At 33.8% G+C, this 16,764-nt stretch overlaps 1 protein-coding gene across 1 annotated transcript; it reads right to left on the reverse strand.

Annotated features, from left to right (window-relative positions):
• Window positions 1–5,668: 5,668 nt before the first annotated feature.
• On the reverse strand, window positions 5,669–7,323 carry LOC145796277 (uncharacterized). The gene is made up of 3 exons (XM_082881352.1): window positions 6,334–7,323; window positions 6,140–6,238; window positions 5,669–6,055 (listed from the first exon to the last, which is right to left on the reverse strand). The coding sequence occupies exons 1-3, from the start codon at window positions 7,321–7,323 to the stop codon at window positions 5,669–5,671; spliced, it is 1,476 nt and encodes a 491-aa protein (XP_082737478.1).
• Between the last annotated feature and the right edge of the window lie 9,441 nt (window positions 7,324–16,764).

The following is a 16,764-nucleotide window of genomic DNA, read 5'->3' on the forward strand; positions in this document are numbered from 1 at the left end:
ATGTCACGTCCCAAAATTTGGACAATTAAATTAGGACTAAACCCCAATAAATATTCCATCATCCAAATCCTAGGGGTGAAACAAAAAAAACTAAACGCTAATCAAACCATCCACCATAATCTCATAACCAACCAATACCTCAACATTAAGGTAGCAACAACTAGTCAAAACAACTTAAATAAAGTAAGGTTACAAACCATGCCAAATTATTCCAATACTAAAGTCATAAAAAAAAAAAATACATAAACTAAAATCAACCCTAAACTCAAGAAAATAAAAGAAGTCCAAACGACATGTCCTACGATCATAGTTATTTCTTGTCACCACCATAGTCTCAACTAAGGAAATTCGGCTGCGCTCAAACAGAACGCACCCGAGTTGCCAAGAGACAAAACGGGTTAGTATACAGGTATACTGGTTTGAGTACAAGATCTAACACCCATGTGTCCATCAGACACAAACAAAATACATTTTATTCTTATTATGGGACAAGACAAGTAGTTCCAACCGCACCGAGACCAATGGGTAGTTTCCCAAGATACGGTGGCATTTAATTTTTTGTCCGTACACAATGAAATATAAATTGATTATAAAATAAACAAAATAGAAATAAAAATATGGTGGGCTAGCCCTGCATAAAAAAGTTAGTAAGACCCACCATCCTGCAAAAAAATAAAATTAGTATAATTTAATCGTAAGTAACTTGCTGAAGAAGTATAAAAATGCACCATTTCGTGCTTAAATAATTCGAATTGACCAAAATTCAAAGAACGAAAGTTGTACAGAATCAAATTTCCTAAAAGATAATGCGAACGAATTTAACAGAAACTGAACAGGTTGAGAGAAAAACATAGACGGTATTCAATCGAAAAATCTGAAGCTGAACATGAACAAAAGCTGCCTTAAGATGATTTTTTTCGAAAAATTTCAAAACACGAAAAATGTATAGAATAATGTTTTACTTCATTTAACGCGAAACCAATAAAAATGAGCTCGTTTTGTGGGTTAAAACAGCCTCTAAAATCTGCATTGCTAAAATAAATCAAAGCTATAATATCTAAGATCATTCGATTATAAGTTCTAATCGATTTTTTTAATAAAAAGTTAAAAAACAAAAGTTGTCTAGAATCACATATACATGTCTCTTCTCAAATTTCATAATTTATCAAGTTCGTTTACTATTTTTTCAAGATGTACAAATCAATACAATTCACACTATACTAATAAACTCATGATTAAATTCTTTGTACCTTAATTCCACCACTTCGGCCTCCATTTCCGGCCTAAACATATATCCCGTGTGCCTCCCGTATACCTAACACCACTCTGAAGCCAAACTTGCACGGGAATATCGTCCCGAGTTTGACTCACATTCTCCGAATGGTTAGCATATACGTACGTGCGTAAATCAAAACACTCGTCTATTCATGAGAACGAGGCAACAATATTATATACACAACATCTCACTCATGAGAATAAATATAACAATATTAAGTCTAAAGTATTCAAATAAATCTCATAATCCTCACTTTTTTTTTTTTTTCATACACTCTTTCTCACCAACACTCAAATAAAACAACAATTCATGGAGTTATGGTGGAGTGCAAGAAATTTATCTATGAGTTCCTAATTTATTTTAATTTAATATATCTATGAGTGTGATTACAACCATAAAATAAATCCATATAAAAACTCTAAACCTTGCATACACACCTAATCAAAATAATTAAAATCAATCAATCATCTAAAAACCCTAAACTTTACATACACAACTAATCAAAATAATTAAAATCAATCAATCATCTAAAAATCCTACACCTTACATACATAACTAATCAGAATAATTAAAATCAATCTATCATCTTTATATAAATACAAAATCAAACTAACATCAAATAAATAAAAATAAATAAATAAAAACAACGAATTAAACATAAATCAAGGGAAGTGAGTTTTGTACTCACAATATTTTTTTGAAGATCAAAGAAGTGTTTGGAGAATTAATGGAGTCACCAAAACAAAACCCTAATCTCTTCTTTTTCTTCCCTCTCATCTCTTTCTCTCTTGCCGTCTCTCTTACATACACAGCGCAGGACCGTCTCTTTTTTCTTGATTACTCTCTCTCTCTCTTTCTCTCTCGGCTTGCACAGCCGCACACAGCACCACTCTTTTTGGTTTTGTTTTCTTTCTTCTAACTTCTAAACTTAATCCCTATTCTAATCTAATTTGACTATTATATATTATTATATTATATAAAATAACATAATTGCAATATATATAAATATAAATATAAGATTAAATATATATATATATACTAGCGGTTGCCACACGCGATGCGTGTGCAATTCTAATAAATATAAATAAAATAAAACATTTATCATATATTGTATGCTAGTTAAATGATAAGAGTCTTATTCATTTGACATAAGTCTAAGGTTCAAATCCCCTCCTCTCATCTATCTAATTTTTTTTTATTTCAAATAAAAAAGTAGACACGTGGCAACATAAGAAACAAAAGCTTCGAGACACCATAAGGGGTGTTCACTTTATAATAGTATAGATAGATAGATAGATAACACCTCTTTTTTTTTTTTATATAACAAATATAAATATATGGATTAATAAATTAATTAAATAACACATTAAATTAATTAATTACCACAATAAATTCTCATGAATCCACACAATTAACAAAGCCAAACATAAAATAAAGTAATAATAAATAAGTCTTACGAAAAAATTAGGGTCACTACAATATACATACCTCAAAAGAATCTCGTCCTGAGATTCGATAGGAGAGAGTACTAAGCAAAAAGTTTCGGGTGCATACGCCGAACTTTCTCTTCTAATTCCCAAGTGATATCATTCTCATCCTCGCTCCATTGCACTTTAACCAAGTTCACTTTCTTGCTCTGCAACTGTTTTACATCCCGGTCTAGAATAGTAACCGGTCGCACCACATACGTTAAATTATCACTGATCTCCAACACCTCTGGTGATACTACTTGGGAAGGATCTTGCGCACACTTCCGTAATAAAGATACATGGAACACGTTGTGAATCATAGCTAAAGCAGGTGGTAGAGCTAATTTGTAAGCCACATTACCAATCATCTCAGTGATCTCGTATGGTCCCACAAATCTAGGTGTCAACTTTCCCTTCTTTCCGAACCGCATGATACCTTTTATCGGTGAATCCTTCAAAAACACAAAATCTCTAACATTCAACTCAACCCCCTTACGTTTTCTATCAGCGTAACTCTTTTGACGGCTTTGTGCAGTCTTAATACATTCCCGAATAATGTTTACCTTCTCTGTGGTCTCTCTCACCAACTCTGTCTCCAACAATGGCGCATCTCCTACCTCCATTCAATAAGCAGGTGATCGATATGGCCTCTCATACAAAGCCTCAAAAGGTGCCATCCTGATACTGGACTGATAACTATTATTATAAGCAAACTCCACCAATGGCAAGTATTCTTCCCAACTACCACCACGATTGAGGACACAAGCTCTCAACATATCCTCCAAGATCTAATTTACCCGCTCAGTTTGCTTATCTGTTTGAGGATGATAAGCCGTGCTCAAGTCTAACCTAGCACCCAAAGCATGTTGAAAACTCTCCCAAAACTCTGCCATAAACAACGGATCACGATCCGAAACTATAGAAACTGGTGCGTCATGAAGTCCCACCACCTCTCGAATATATAGCCTAGCTAGTTTATCCGTAGTTCGGTGAACACTAATAGGAATAAAATGAGCAGACTTGGTGAGTTGATCCACTATCACCCAAATAGATTCGTTGCCTCACTTAGACCGCGACAATCTATCCACGAAGTCCATAGAGATGTACTCCCATTTCCAAGTAGGGATCTCGAGAGGCTGCAAAAGTCCAAACGGTCGTTGGTGTTCTGCCTTAACCTGTTGGCATACATAACATCGAGAAACATATGCTCCTACTCCTTTCTTTATACCTTCCCACCAAACATCCTCTTCAAGTCATGATACATTTTAGTCCCACCAGGGTGAATAATATATCGGGACTTATGGGCATCATCCATAATCTCTTTCCTCAATTCAACAATGTTAGGTACACACAACCTACCCTTGAATCGCAATCCCCCATCTGAGTCCACAGACCAATCATTAGGACAACCATCGATCAAATCCACTACAAGGTTACTGAGCTTGCTGACTAGAAACCCATCTAAATTCTGCATCTGATGAACTTTACTCAGTAAAATCGGCTGCATGGTCAAACTACCAATGTATGCCCTCTCAGCACTCTCTATTGGTTGAACATCATGCATCAAAATTAACTCTAAGGACTTCCATTCTTGAATCATCAAAGAAGCTATAATCCCACGTTGTCGACTAAGTGCATCAGTGACCACATTTCCTTTCCCCGGGTGGTAAAGGACCTCGAAATCATAACTACTGATGAATTCAACCCACTTCTATTGCCTCATGTTCAACTCTTTTTGAGAAAAGAGATATTTGAGGCTCTTGTGATCTGTGTACAACTCAAAGTGCTCCCTAAACAAGTAGCGTCACCACACTTTCAACGCAAAAACAACTGCTGCCAACTCTAAGTCATGAGTAGGGTATCGTCTCCCATGAGGTTTTAACTGTCAAGAAACATAAGATAAAACCTTTTGATATTGCATCAACACACATCCCAACCCAGTTACACTTGCATCAGTAAACACTACTAACTTTTCCCCTTGTACTGGTATAGTTAACACTGGTGCTGTAGTCAACCGCTGCTTTAACTCTTGGAAAGCTTTCTCACAATCATCTGTCCATACAAACTTCACATTCTTGTGGGTCAACTTGGTCATGGGTACTGCAATAGTGGCAAACTTCTCTATAAATCTCCTGTAATAACCTGCTAGTCCTAAAAAATTTCTTACCTTTGTAGGGTTCGTAGGCTGCTTCCATTCTTTGACTGTAACAACTTTCTCAGGATCTACCGCTATTCTCTGATTTGACACAACATGCCCGAAAAATCAAACTTCTTTCTCTCAAAAGTGACACTTACTAAACTTAGCGTATAATTATTGCTCCCTTAAAGTCTGCAATACAACTTTCAAGTGTTCTCTGTGTTCCTTCTCATTCTTAGAATACACCAGGATATCATCTATGAAGATAATCACAAACTTATCTAGACACGGTTGAAAAATTATTTTCATCAAGTCCATGAAATAGGCAGGAGCATTGGTCAAACCAAAAGGCATTATAGGAAATTCGTACAACCCATACCGGGTTCGAAAAGCAGTAAGCGATATACTTTCCTTTGACACACCCATCTGATGGTGACCCGTTCTGAGATCAAACTAAGAGAACATGGCTACCTCCTTCAACTGATCAAACAAGTCATCAATTCTAGGTAGCGGATACTTGTTCTTGATAGTCACCTTGTTTAGCTCTCTGTAATCTATGCACATACAGAGAGTGCCATCTTTCTTGGAGACAAAGATCGCGGGTGCTCCCCACAGGGAGTTACTTGAACGAATGAACCTTTTCTGAAGTATCTCTTCCAGCTGCTTCTTCATCTCCACAAGCTCTTTAGGCGCCATTTTGTATGCTGCCTTAGAAATTGGTGCAGTTCTCGACACTAAGTCAATGTGAAATTCTATTACCTGTCGAGGAGGAGGTCCAGGTATCTCCTAAAATACATCCTCAAACTCGCGCACCACATCTACCTCACTAATAACCTGCTTAGGGATTTCTACTGAGCACAGAAAACTCGTCATCACCGACTCTTCTCCATCGCTAGAAGTGTGGGTAAGCCGTGGCATACCAGGAATATCTATATTTACAGTCTTTCTAGCACAATCTAGAGTCACAAAGTGTTTTCGCAGCCAATCCATACCCAAAATAATTACACACCCCTCAAACCCTAACACAATTAGGTCCACATATAAGACTTTGCCCGCAAAGTCAATCTCAAAATCTTTACACATCTCACAAAGAGTAACTGCCCTTCCTAAAGGGGTCTTAACACGAATAGGTCTAGATAATGAGGTAGTTACAATATGTTCTCTTTCTACAAACTGTCTAGATATAAAAGAATGAGAGGCACCAGTATCAAAAAGCACTTTAATGGGTTCTTGAAAGAGATTAAAAGTACCTTGCACTTTGTCAGTTCCTGGCATCACTGCAAATGCCCTGACTGGAGCTGCTTGACCCTGTCGCGCCTGGTGTCTCTGAGGGCAACCCTTGATTACATGCCCCAACTGCTGACACCCAAAACACTTTCTATTAATCGGTTGAGGTGCTACTAGTCTGATAGGTGGGGGTCCCTCTAACTGAGGTACGGGAGGACGATAACCCAACTGTGGCACTTGCTGCCGCTGTCCTTGATAACCCTGTGGACATGGACCACCCTTTCTCTGATAATAGTGCCACTGGGGCTGGAAATTGCCCTGAGGTCTAAAATTTCCCTAACTACCCTGTTGTTGTGGCCTCTGAAACTGCTGACCCCTATGTGTTTGATCATAGGGCGGTATCTGTTCCTATCCCGCTGCTGTAAGTGACTCCCTCTAGAAGTCTCTCCGACCTTGGCCTTCCCTTCTTTAAACTGCTTCTCATTTTCCTCATATTTCAATGCCAAGTCAAGAACTCTATCAAACGGTTCAACATCAAAGGGAATACGAGACTTAGACAGGTAATGATTCAATCCCTTAATAAACTTCTCATTCTTCTTCTCTTGCGTGTCGACTAAGTAAGGGGCATAACGAGACAACTCATTAAACTTGGTGAGATACTCGATCACTGTTCTACCCTCTTGAGTCAATTTCAAAAATTCATCACTCAGTTGAGACCGAATAGCAACAGGAACAAACTTGCAGTCAAAACGAGTCTTGAAATCTGCCCAAGTCGAAGTTGTTAAATCTATACCCTCCTTCCACGAGTTCCACCAAAATAGGGCGGCTTCCTTAAGCTGATGTGTCACCAACTCCTGTTTTTGGATCTCAGTGAGCTGCATACAACCAAACACCATCTCACATTTTTGAACCCAAGCGTCAGCTGCGATGGGTCCTCCATCTCCAGAGAATTTTTGACCTCCCAAAGAACCAAAATCTTTGTTTCTCTTCGCAAATGGATCTCCTTGCTGACTTTGATTATTATTCTGCACAACCTGAAGTAATGGAGCCATCATCTCCCCTACATTAACCTGCACCGTATTGGTTGCCTCGGTAGCAGTCGTCGTTGCCCTAGTAGTAGCCGTCGCCGCCGCTGCCGCTGCCGCCGCGTTAGAAATTGTTTCTTTCCCAGTGCCATTAGGCTCAACGCTTCTCAAATTATACCTTCCAGCCATCACCTTCAAGTTAAACACATAAGAAGAATTCGTTCATAAATACCTAGAATAAATTCAACCACTAACCTAAACCAGCTAATCCATGTTTTCCCAATCCGAGGATAACCTAAACTCTCACAAGTCTAAGGTAACCTAGAGCTCTGATATCAAACTGTCACGCCCCAAAATTTGGACAATTAAATATTAAATTAGGATTAAACCCCAATCAATATTCCATCATCCAAATCTTAGGGGTGAAACAAAAAAAACTAAACACCAATCAAACCATCCACCATAATCTCATAACTAACCAATACCTCAATATTAAGGTAGCAACAACTAGTCAAAATAACTTAAATAAAGTACGGTTACAAACCATGCCAAATTATTCCAATACTAAAGTCATAAAAAAAAATAATAAATACATAAACTAATATCAACTCTAGGCTTAAGAAAACAAAAGAAGTCCAAACGACATGTCCTACGATCATAGTTATTTCTTGTTACCACCATAGCCTCAACTAATCCTGCAAAGGAAGCTCGGCTGCGTTCAAACAGAACGCACCCGAGTTGCCAAGAGACAAAACGGGTCAGTATACAGGTATACTGACTTGAGTACAAGATTTAACACCCACGTGTCCACCAGACACAAACAAAAATACATTTAATTCTTGTTACGGGACAAGACAAGTAGTTCCAACCGCACCGAGACGAATGGGTAGTTTCCCGAGATACGGTGGCATTTAGTTTCTTGTCCGTACACAATGAAATATAAATTGATTATAAAATAAACAAAATATAAATAAAAATATGGTGGGTCAGCCCTGCATAAAAAAGTTAGTAAGACCCACCATTCTGCAAAAAAATAAAGTTAGTTTAATTTAATCATAAGTAACTTATTGAAGAAGTATAAAAATGCACCGTTTCATGCTTAAATAATTCGAATTGACCAAAATTCAAAGAACGAAAGTTATACAGAATCAAATTTCCTAAAAGATAGCACGAATGAATTTAACAGAAACTGAACAAGTTGAGAGAAAAACATAGATGAAATTCAATCGAAAAATCTGAAGCTGAAAATGAACAAAAACTGCCCTAAGATGATTTTTTTCAAAAAAGTTCAAAACACAAGAAGTGTGCAGAATAATGTTTTACTTCATTTTATGCGAAACCAACAAAAATGAGCTCATTTCATGGGTTAAAACAGCCTCTAAAATTTGCATTGCTAAAATGAATCAAAACTATAATATCTAAGATCATCCGATTATAAGTTCTAATCGATCTTTTTAATAAAAAGTTAAAACACAAAAGTTGTCTAGAATCACATATACATGCCTCTTGTCAAATTTCATAATTTATCGAGGTCGTTTACTATTTTTCAAGATGTACAAATTAATACAATTTACACTATACTAATAAACTCATGATTAAATTCTTTGTACCTTAATTCCACCACTTCGGCCTCCATTTCCGGCCTACAGATATATCCCATGTGCCTCCCGTATACCTAACACCGCTCCAAAGCCAAACTTGCATGGGGATATCGTCCCGAGTTTGACTCACACTCCCCGGATGGTTAGCATATACGTACACGTATAAATCAAAGCACTCGTCTATTCATGAGAACGAGGCAACAATATTATATACACAACATCTCATTCATGAGAATAAACATAACAATGTCAAGCCTAAGGCATTCAAATAATATCATAATCCTCACTTTTTTTTTCATACTCTCTTTCTCACCAACACTTAAATAAAACAACAATCCATGGAGTCAATGGTGGAGTGTAAGAAATTTATCTATGAGTTCCTAATTTATTTTAATTTCATATATCTATGAGTGTGATTACAACCATAAAATAAATCCATATAAAACCCTAAGCCTTGCATACACAACTAATCAAAATAATTAAAATCAATCAATAATCTAAAAATCCTAAACCTTACATACACAACTAATCAAAATAATTAAAATCAATCAATCATCTAAAAATCATAAACCTTACATATACAACTAATCAAAATAATTAAAATCAATCTATCATTTTTATATAAATACAAAATCAAACTAACATCAAACTAACATCAAATAAATAAAAATAAATAAATAAAAATAACGAATTAAACATAAATAAAGGGAAGTAGGTTTTGTACTCACAATATTTTTTTAAAGATCAAAGAAGTATTTAGAAAATTAATGAAATCACCAAAACAAAACTCTAATCTCTTCTTTTTCTTCCCTCTCCTCTCTTTCTCTCTTGCCGTCTCTCTTACATACATAGCACAGGACTGTCTCTTTTTTCTTGATTACTCCCCCTCTCTCTCTCTCTCTCTCTCTCTCTTAGCTTGCACAGCCACACACTGCACCACTTTTTTTGGTTTTGTTTTCTTTCTTCTAACTTCTAAACCTAAACCCTATTCTAATCTAATTTAACTATTATATATTATTATATTATATAAAATAACATAATTGCAATATATATAAATATAAATATAAAATTATATATATATATAACCTCTTTTTTTTGTATATATAACAAATATAAATGTATGGATTAATAAATTAATTAAATAACACATTAAATTAATTAATTACCACATTAAATTCTCATAAATTCACACAATTAATAAAGCCAAACATAAAATAAAGTAATAATAAATAAGACTTACAAAAAAAATTAGGATCGCTACAAATAGTTAAGAAGTGACTTTTGCTAAAATCAAATAGAAATAAAACTTTTTTTTTCTATTGAAAGTAATAGTTAGTGAAATTTATTATATATATATATATAATAAAAAAAGAAAATAGGAGTTACATAGGATAATTTATTGTTTCAACAATGCTATAGACCCACAATGATGTGGCAAGAGAGTTGAGTTCTATGTCATTCAGTATATAACAAATCAAGAATTGACACATATGATACCACATCATTTTGGGTACAATTGTAGGTTGTTGTTGTTGTTGTTTTTATTTTTTTATTTTTTTTTGGTGTGGGTATCAAACATTTTCCTTATTATTCATTTAGACTTTTTTAGCATTTACCAAACATGGTGGATAACGTTTTTTTTTTTTTTTCAAACTCATTTGTCAATTAAACAAACTAAAATAAAAAATAAATTTTTTTTGGCTCAAATTCCTAAAAAGTGACTTTTGCTAAAACAAATATAAATAAATGTTATTTTTCTAAGAAAAGTGATGGTTCTTGAAATATCTTTTTTTATTTAAAAAAATGAGGGTTATAGGTGATAATTTATTAATCATCTATGAGAATATCATTCTAAATTTTTTTTGTACTTTTTATTTTTATTTTTATCCAGATACTTTTATTTTGTAAGAAATTTAATATTATTATATTTAAATATTTTATTGTAATTTTTAAATTAAAAATAAATTTTGAAAAATCATATTTAAATTATTTTATGCCATTATAAAATTTTATTTTTTTTAATATGAACTTATTCAATGATCCATTTCTAAAAGATGTATTTACTTTTGTTATTAAAATTAAATTTTTAATTAATCTTGTTTATGATCAAAAATTAAATTAGCAGATAATTTTGTATATTTATATATACAATTTTGTTTTGATTGCTCAGGTTTTTTGGTGTCTCTATCTAAGTCCATTCAAAATTTTAAATTTTACATAGGTTCTCACCGAATTAAAAATTATGTTGTCCAATTTTTAAAAATTTACATGCTTAACTCGAGTTGTTTAGGTTTAACTTGTCCAAATTTACAACACTAGTAAGAGAGCTGAAAGTTACATGATCAAAATTGTCGCAAATTAAAAATTAATACATAAATTGTGATAAAATTATGAAACTTAAATTGCAAGTTTCAATATTTTTTATTTTCATAATTTACATACTGTTGGCACCATAAATCTGCAATTTTATTATTTATATAATTGCAAGACATGTGGCACTCTCCTCCTTATTTGGAGGTTATGAAAAGTTATGAAATGTGGAAAGATAATGAAGAACAAAGTGGAGAACATGGAGCATGAAGTGGAGGTTGAAGAAAGTTATGGAAGATCATGGAGTATGAAATGGAGGAGGTGGAAGAGTGGATAGTTTTAGGTAGTTTTTTTCCTACAAATGTTTGCCTATAAATAGCCATTCATGGTAGGGGTGAGCAGCGGATATACCGATCCGCCTAAATCGACCGAACCGATCCGATCCGATCCGTCACATTTTGAACGGATACGTGATGATGAGCGGACAGTTGCAGATTGATTTTTTCCAATCTTCCTAATTTTGGATGGATGGCGAATTTGAAGTTCCTTTGGCAACAACCAAACTGCCAAACCGCGAGCACCTCTACTAATTTGAAAGAATTTGTGTTTTCAATATGTTTAGATATTCTATTTGTGTTTTCAATTGAAAAAGAGTTTAAATATTCTATTGAATACATTTTGTTGAAAAAGAGTTTTCAACTTGAATATATTTTTTGAATTGAAAAAAATAAATGTATTATTTATCTATATTTTTTGATTTTTAAATCTAACTCTAAAAATAATAAATAAAAAAGATGATATATGCTGGTTGGTTTTTGTTTTCAAAAATAAATATAAATGTAACAATACAGAGGTATACAATCTCTACTACTGCTCTGTTCATGGTTTTGGTGGTTTGAATTATTTTTGAGGAAGTGCACAAATTGAATTATATTGAAAATATATAAAATTTTAAATCGCCAAACCGATTCGTATCCATCTGCCAATCCACCAATCCTCTTAATCCATATCCACCGGATTGGTGGACGGATGCGGATTGATTTTCTCTAATTCGCCAATTTGGCGGACGGATGGTGAATTAGAGGTTCTGTGGCCGTAACTAATCTGCGTCCACCCTAATTCATGCTACATTGTAAAAGATGGAGAACTTAAATCAAAGACAATTGATTTCTATTTTTTTTTTGTCATTTATATTTCCTGTATTTTATTTTACGCACTTCCTTTTCGAAGCATTTATTTTCAGCACTTCATTTTCAAAGCATTTTATGCACTTCCTTTTCAAAGCATAAGAGTAGAGGTAAGTAATTGTTGCTTTGATTGTTCACTCAATCACCCCTATTGTTCACTCAATCATCTTTCCCTGTCTCCCTTATTCTTCTGTTAATTTTTCTTTTCTCTACACTTCGTAATTTTGAAGTCCTCTTTATTGAGGCAAAAGAACCATCAACACAATCGCTTGATAATTGGCTTGAATTTAATCTGTCAGGATTTCTCAATTCTTGCTGACACACTCACATGATATTTTCATTCATAGGAAAAATAAGCCAACAATTTTTGGCATGCCCAGTGGGATGTCAAGTGTAAGAAATGAAAAATAAATTGGATTCATCCATTCTAAATAGCCTAGATGAAATCTTTTGGCATAAACAGAAAATTTTAGATCTTCAAGAAGAGATCCAATTTCTTGATGAAACAAACTTCCATCCATTACAATATTGTTTGGAAGAAGAAAAAATACACCATTTAATTTGAGTAATTCATCAACTTAATATGGAAATTTGCCAATAGAGACATGAGTTATCAATCCTTCTTGTCAAGTCTTCAATAACTGAGTTTTGTGGGATTTTACAAAATATTTTCAAGTCATTTATGACTGAAATTAGTGAAAATATAATTTCATCAATGGCTCAGGGGGTTCAAGAGCCCGTTTTAAAGAGTCAAATTATGAAATTAACATAATGAAAGAGCATGTTCTTGAGCCAAATTTGGCTAAGAATGATGTTCTATGCATGGCTCAGGGGGTGCAAAAACCAATTTTTAGAGAGTCAAGTCATGAAAATAACATACCTATGAGGGATTTTCATAAGCCACTGGCTAACATGGAAAAACAGCTCACTTTGCCATATAATTATGAAAATCAATTCGGCAAAGGTCATGTTTTTAAACCAAACATGGTCAAGAATAATGAATAAGACACTATTCATGAATTCAAAATTTTTGACATTTTTCAAAGTGTCAAAAAGTATGAATTTTCATAGTCACACTATACGATGACTTTTGTTGTTCAAAATCAATTTTGGATTTGTGGATCACATCAAACGTTGACTTTGATGGAATGACTAACAAATAATATTTTGTTATTGCAATATATTGGAGCAAAAATATGCTTATTAGTTGATTCATAAAACCATCACCATTTGGTTTTGTAGTTACCTTTGAAGCATGTCCCAAGACACTTCGAAGCATGCTATTAAGAACATGTGACGGTTATTAAACCTCTTTTCAAAGGATAAATGGTTGCGCTATTATGCGTATTCATTGAAATATCATTTTATAGCCACTAATGGCTAGTTAAAATGCCAAAGTAATTTCATAGTAATCCAACTCTTTGGATTTAGTTCGAAGAGATGTCGTGAGCATTTTCGAAGGACGACTTTGATCGTTTTGTAACATATATGACTTTTGAACGGTGATTTTTTCATCAATAAACACCTTCGAAATGTAACATGGGACAAGAAAGTTTTTGAAATGTGTGCCTCCTTTCAAATACATGTAAAATGACAATTAATTAATTGTCAAATAATACCTGTTTTTGGCATGATAGTTAGTGGCTTTATTGATAAACATTTTTAGAGCCATTTGTTACATGAAAATGCAACTAGTATTCTACAAAAGTTGGTTCAAAGAACAACGGTTTTGGTGTTTTCGAAGAATGGATAATTGGTTCGAAGCACAAAATTAATATTTTCATTAGTTATGTGTGAACAAGAACATACAAAATTTTAATAACCACAATGTTGGCCAAAAGTTACTTCGAAAGTCCTTTTGCCATAATTTTGTAAGTTTCAAAGCACTCCATCTTGCATCAACAACAGCTTTGAAGAAACAATAATGGTGGTTGTGAACCTTTGAAGCTTTGCCGAATCTTTTCAAGGATGTAATTCGTCATTTGTTGGCACCTTCGACCTTCGAAGGATGATTTTGGTCCTCTATACCACCTCCGAAACTTGTTACTAGTCCATAATAACTAGCATGTGTAACAGCTTGTTAAGGTGAATCATGTTTCGATATTGGCTTTGCCTTGAAAATATGAGATTCTAAATGATTCAAAGTGCAAGCAACATCAACCTACTTCAAAAGGTTCTAAGTTTTCTAAGTGTTTGAAGTACGAGTAAAATAAAATTGTTTAATTTCCTTCAATTGATTGATGCCGATTCGAAGTACATATGTAATATCCATTCAAGGCATATATATAATTCGAGACATCTAGTCATAATTTCATACTCATTCGAAGCACTTTATTAGTACTATTATATCATTTGAAGCACTTTGTTAATATTATTCAAAGCACTTTATTGCTTATATTAGTCATGTGCTTGGTTTGGACATTCAAAAATTCAAGTAAACATCATTTTTAATGGCTGCGGGGGGTAATGCTAGCACCATAAATCTATAATTTTATTATTTATATAATTGCAGGACATGTGACATCTTCTTACTTATTTGGAGGTTATGAGAAGTCATGAAATGTGAAAAGATGATGGAGAACAAAGTGGAGAACGTGGAGCATGAAGTGGAGGTTGAAGAAAGTTATGGAAGATCATGGAGTATGAAATGAAGAAGGTGGAAGAACGGGTAGTTTTAGGTAGTTTTTTTTCCTACAAATGTTTGCCTATAAATAGCCATTCATGGCTACATTGTAAAAGATGGAGAACTCAAATCAAAGACAATTGATTTCTATTTTTCTTGTCATTTATATTTCTTACATTTTATTTTTAGCACTTCATTTTTAAAGCATTTTATGCACTTCCTTTTCAAAGCATAGGAGTAGAGATAAGTAATTGTTACTTTGATTGTTCACTCAACCACCCCGATTGTTCACTCAATCATCTTTCTTCGTTTCCCTCCTTCTTTTGTTAATTTTTCTTTTCTCTATACTTGGCAATTTTGAAATCCTCTTCATTGAGGCAAAAGAACCGTCAACACAATCGCTTGATAATTGGCTTGAATTTAATTTGTAAAGATTTTTCAATCCTTGCTGGCACGCTTGCATTTATGATATTTTCCTTCGTAGGAAAAATAAGCCAACACATACAAAAATCTAACTATTTATATTATTTTATATAAACATATTTTATTAATTTTTTTCATATCCCAAGCATAGCACGAGTTTTCACTAATATATATAACAGAATGTAGTGCTGTTTCAAAAGCCTTCAAAATGCCATTCTAAAATCCTCATAATTTTGAAAAATACGTGGAAACTCTCTTTTTAGTTTGTAGCTCTTTTCTTCCCTTCTCAAAGACTTTCAGAACAATAAAAACTCCTACCCTCCCATGTTTCTCTCCTACCCTACGTTTCTCTCCTACCTTCAAAGACTTTCAATCCCACTCTCCCATTATCCACAACTCCTATCCATAAAAAGCTGTCAAAAAACAAAAACAAAAAAACTTTCACTCTCCCACAACTCCTACAACAGATAGATATCCCTCTTCCACGTTACTGTCTCACTTCAAACAAATCTATCCTACCCTCAAAGACTTTCAGTCCCACTTTCCTACTATCCTATAACAGATAGATATAAAAAAAAACTCCACTCATCGATCCATATCCCCTTAAACCATTACTTCTAGCAATCTACTACTACAAATATCTATATATGTACTTCATCAACTTCTTTCATCAACAGTAAACACCAGCAATTCTCGACTACAGCAGTCCGTCTCTCGATCGAATGCATGTCTCGATTTTTCTTTATCTTTTGCTTTAATAATTTATTTTTTGTTCAAAGTATTTGTGATTTTGTATGCAAAAAATTGTGGTATCTATGTCTCTGTTTTTCTTTTTCTTTTGCTCTGAAAATTGTAGTGTCCATGTCTTTGCTTTTCTTTTTATTTTGCTCTAATAATTTGTAGCATATTGTGTCAGACCAAATACATTCCATATCTTCACATTTTCCATCCCATTCCTTAAGGAGATTCCTAGAAGTCCTTTATAGTTTTCATGCCCTATAAACATGAATTGGAAAATTAGTGATAAACTGCGTTAGAAAATCTTCTGCCATCACCTTATGTTTTGTTCCATCAATTTTGGTGTTGTGGGCTAAATACAGACTGGGCCTTTTGCATACAGTAGCTGTTCTCGAACTACAGTAGCTGTTCTTGAACTAAACCCATTTTCTCTCACTTGATGAAACCCACTTTTACCACCCCTTCCACGCATTTGTGATTTTGTAGTGTGTATGTCTCTGTTTTCTTTTTCTTTTGCTCTAATAATTTATTTATTTTTCCAACCATTTATGATTTTGTATTTTCATTATAAAGATTGCAGAAGATTGTAGTTAAGAATTATGTCGGTATTGTGGTTTAGGATTAAATAAGAGAGAGAACAAATTGCCTTACTATTCACGTTGTCAACTAAAGAACACATGCAGTGAAATTCATCCATGCTTTTTAATTTAATCATTAACTCTTTTTTTTTTTGTTCATAATCATTAAC

The sequence above is a fragment of the Camellia sinensis genome, chromosome 7 (assembly GCF_055761805.1).
Source record: "Camellia sinensis isolate YWXY chromosome 7, ASM5576180v1, whole genome shotgun sequence".
NCBI lineage: Eukaryota > Viridiplantae > Streptophyta > Magnoliopsida > Ericales > Theaceae > Camellia > Camellia sinensis.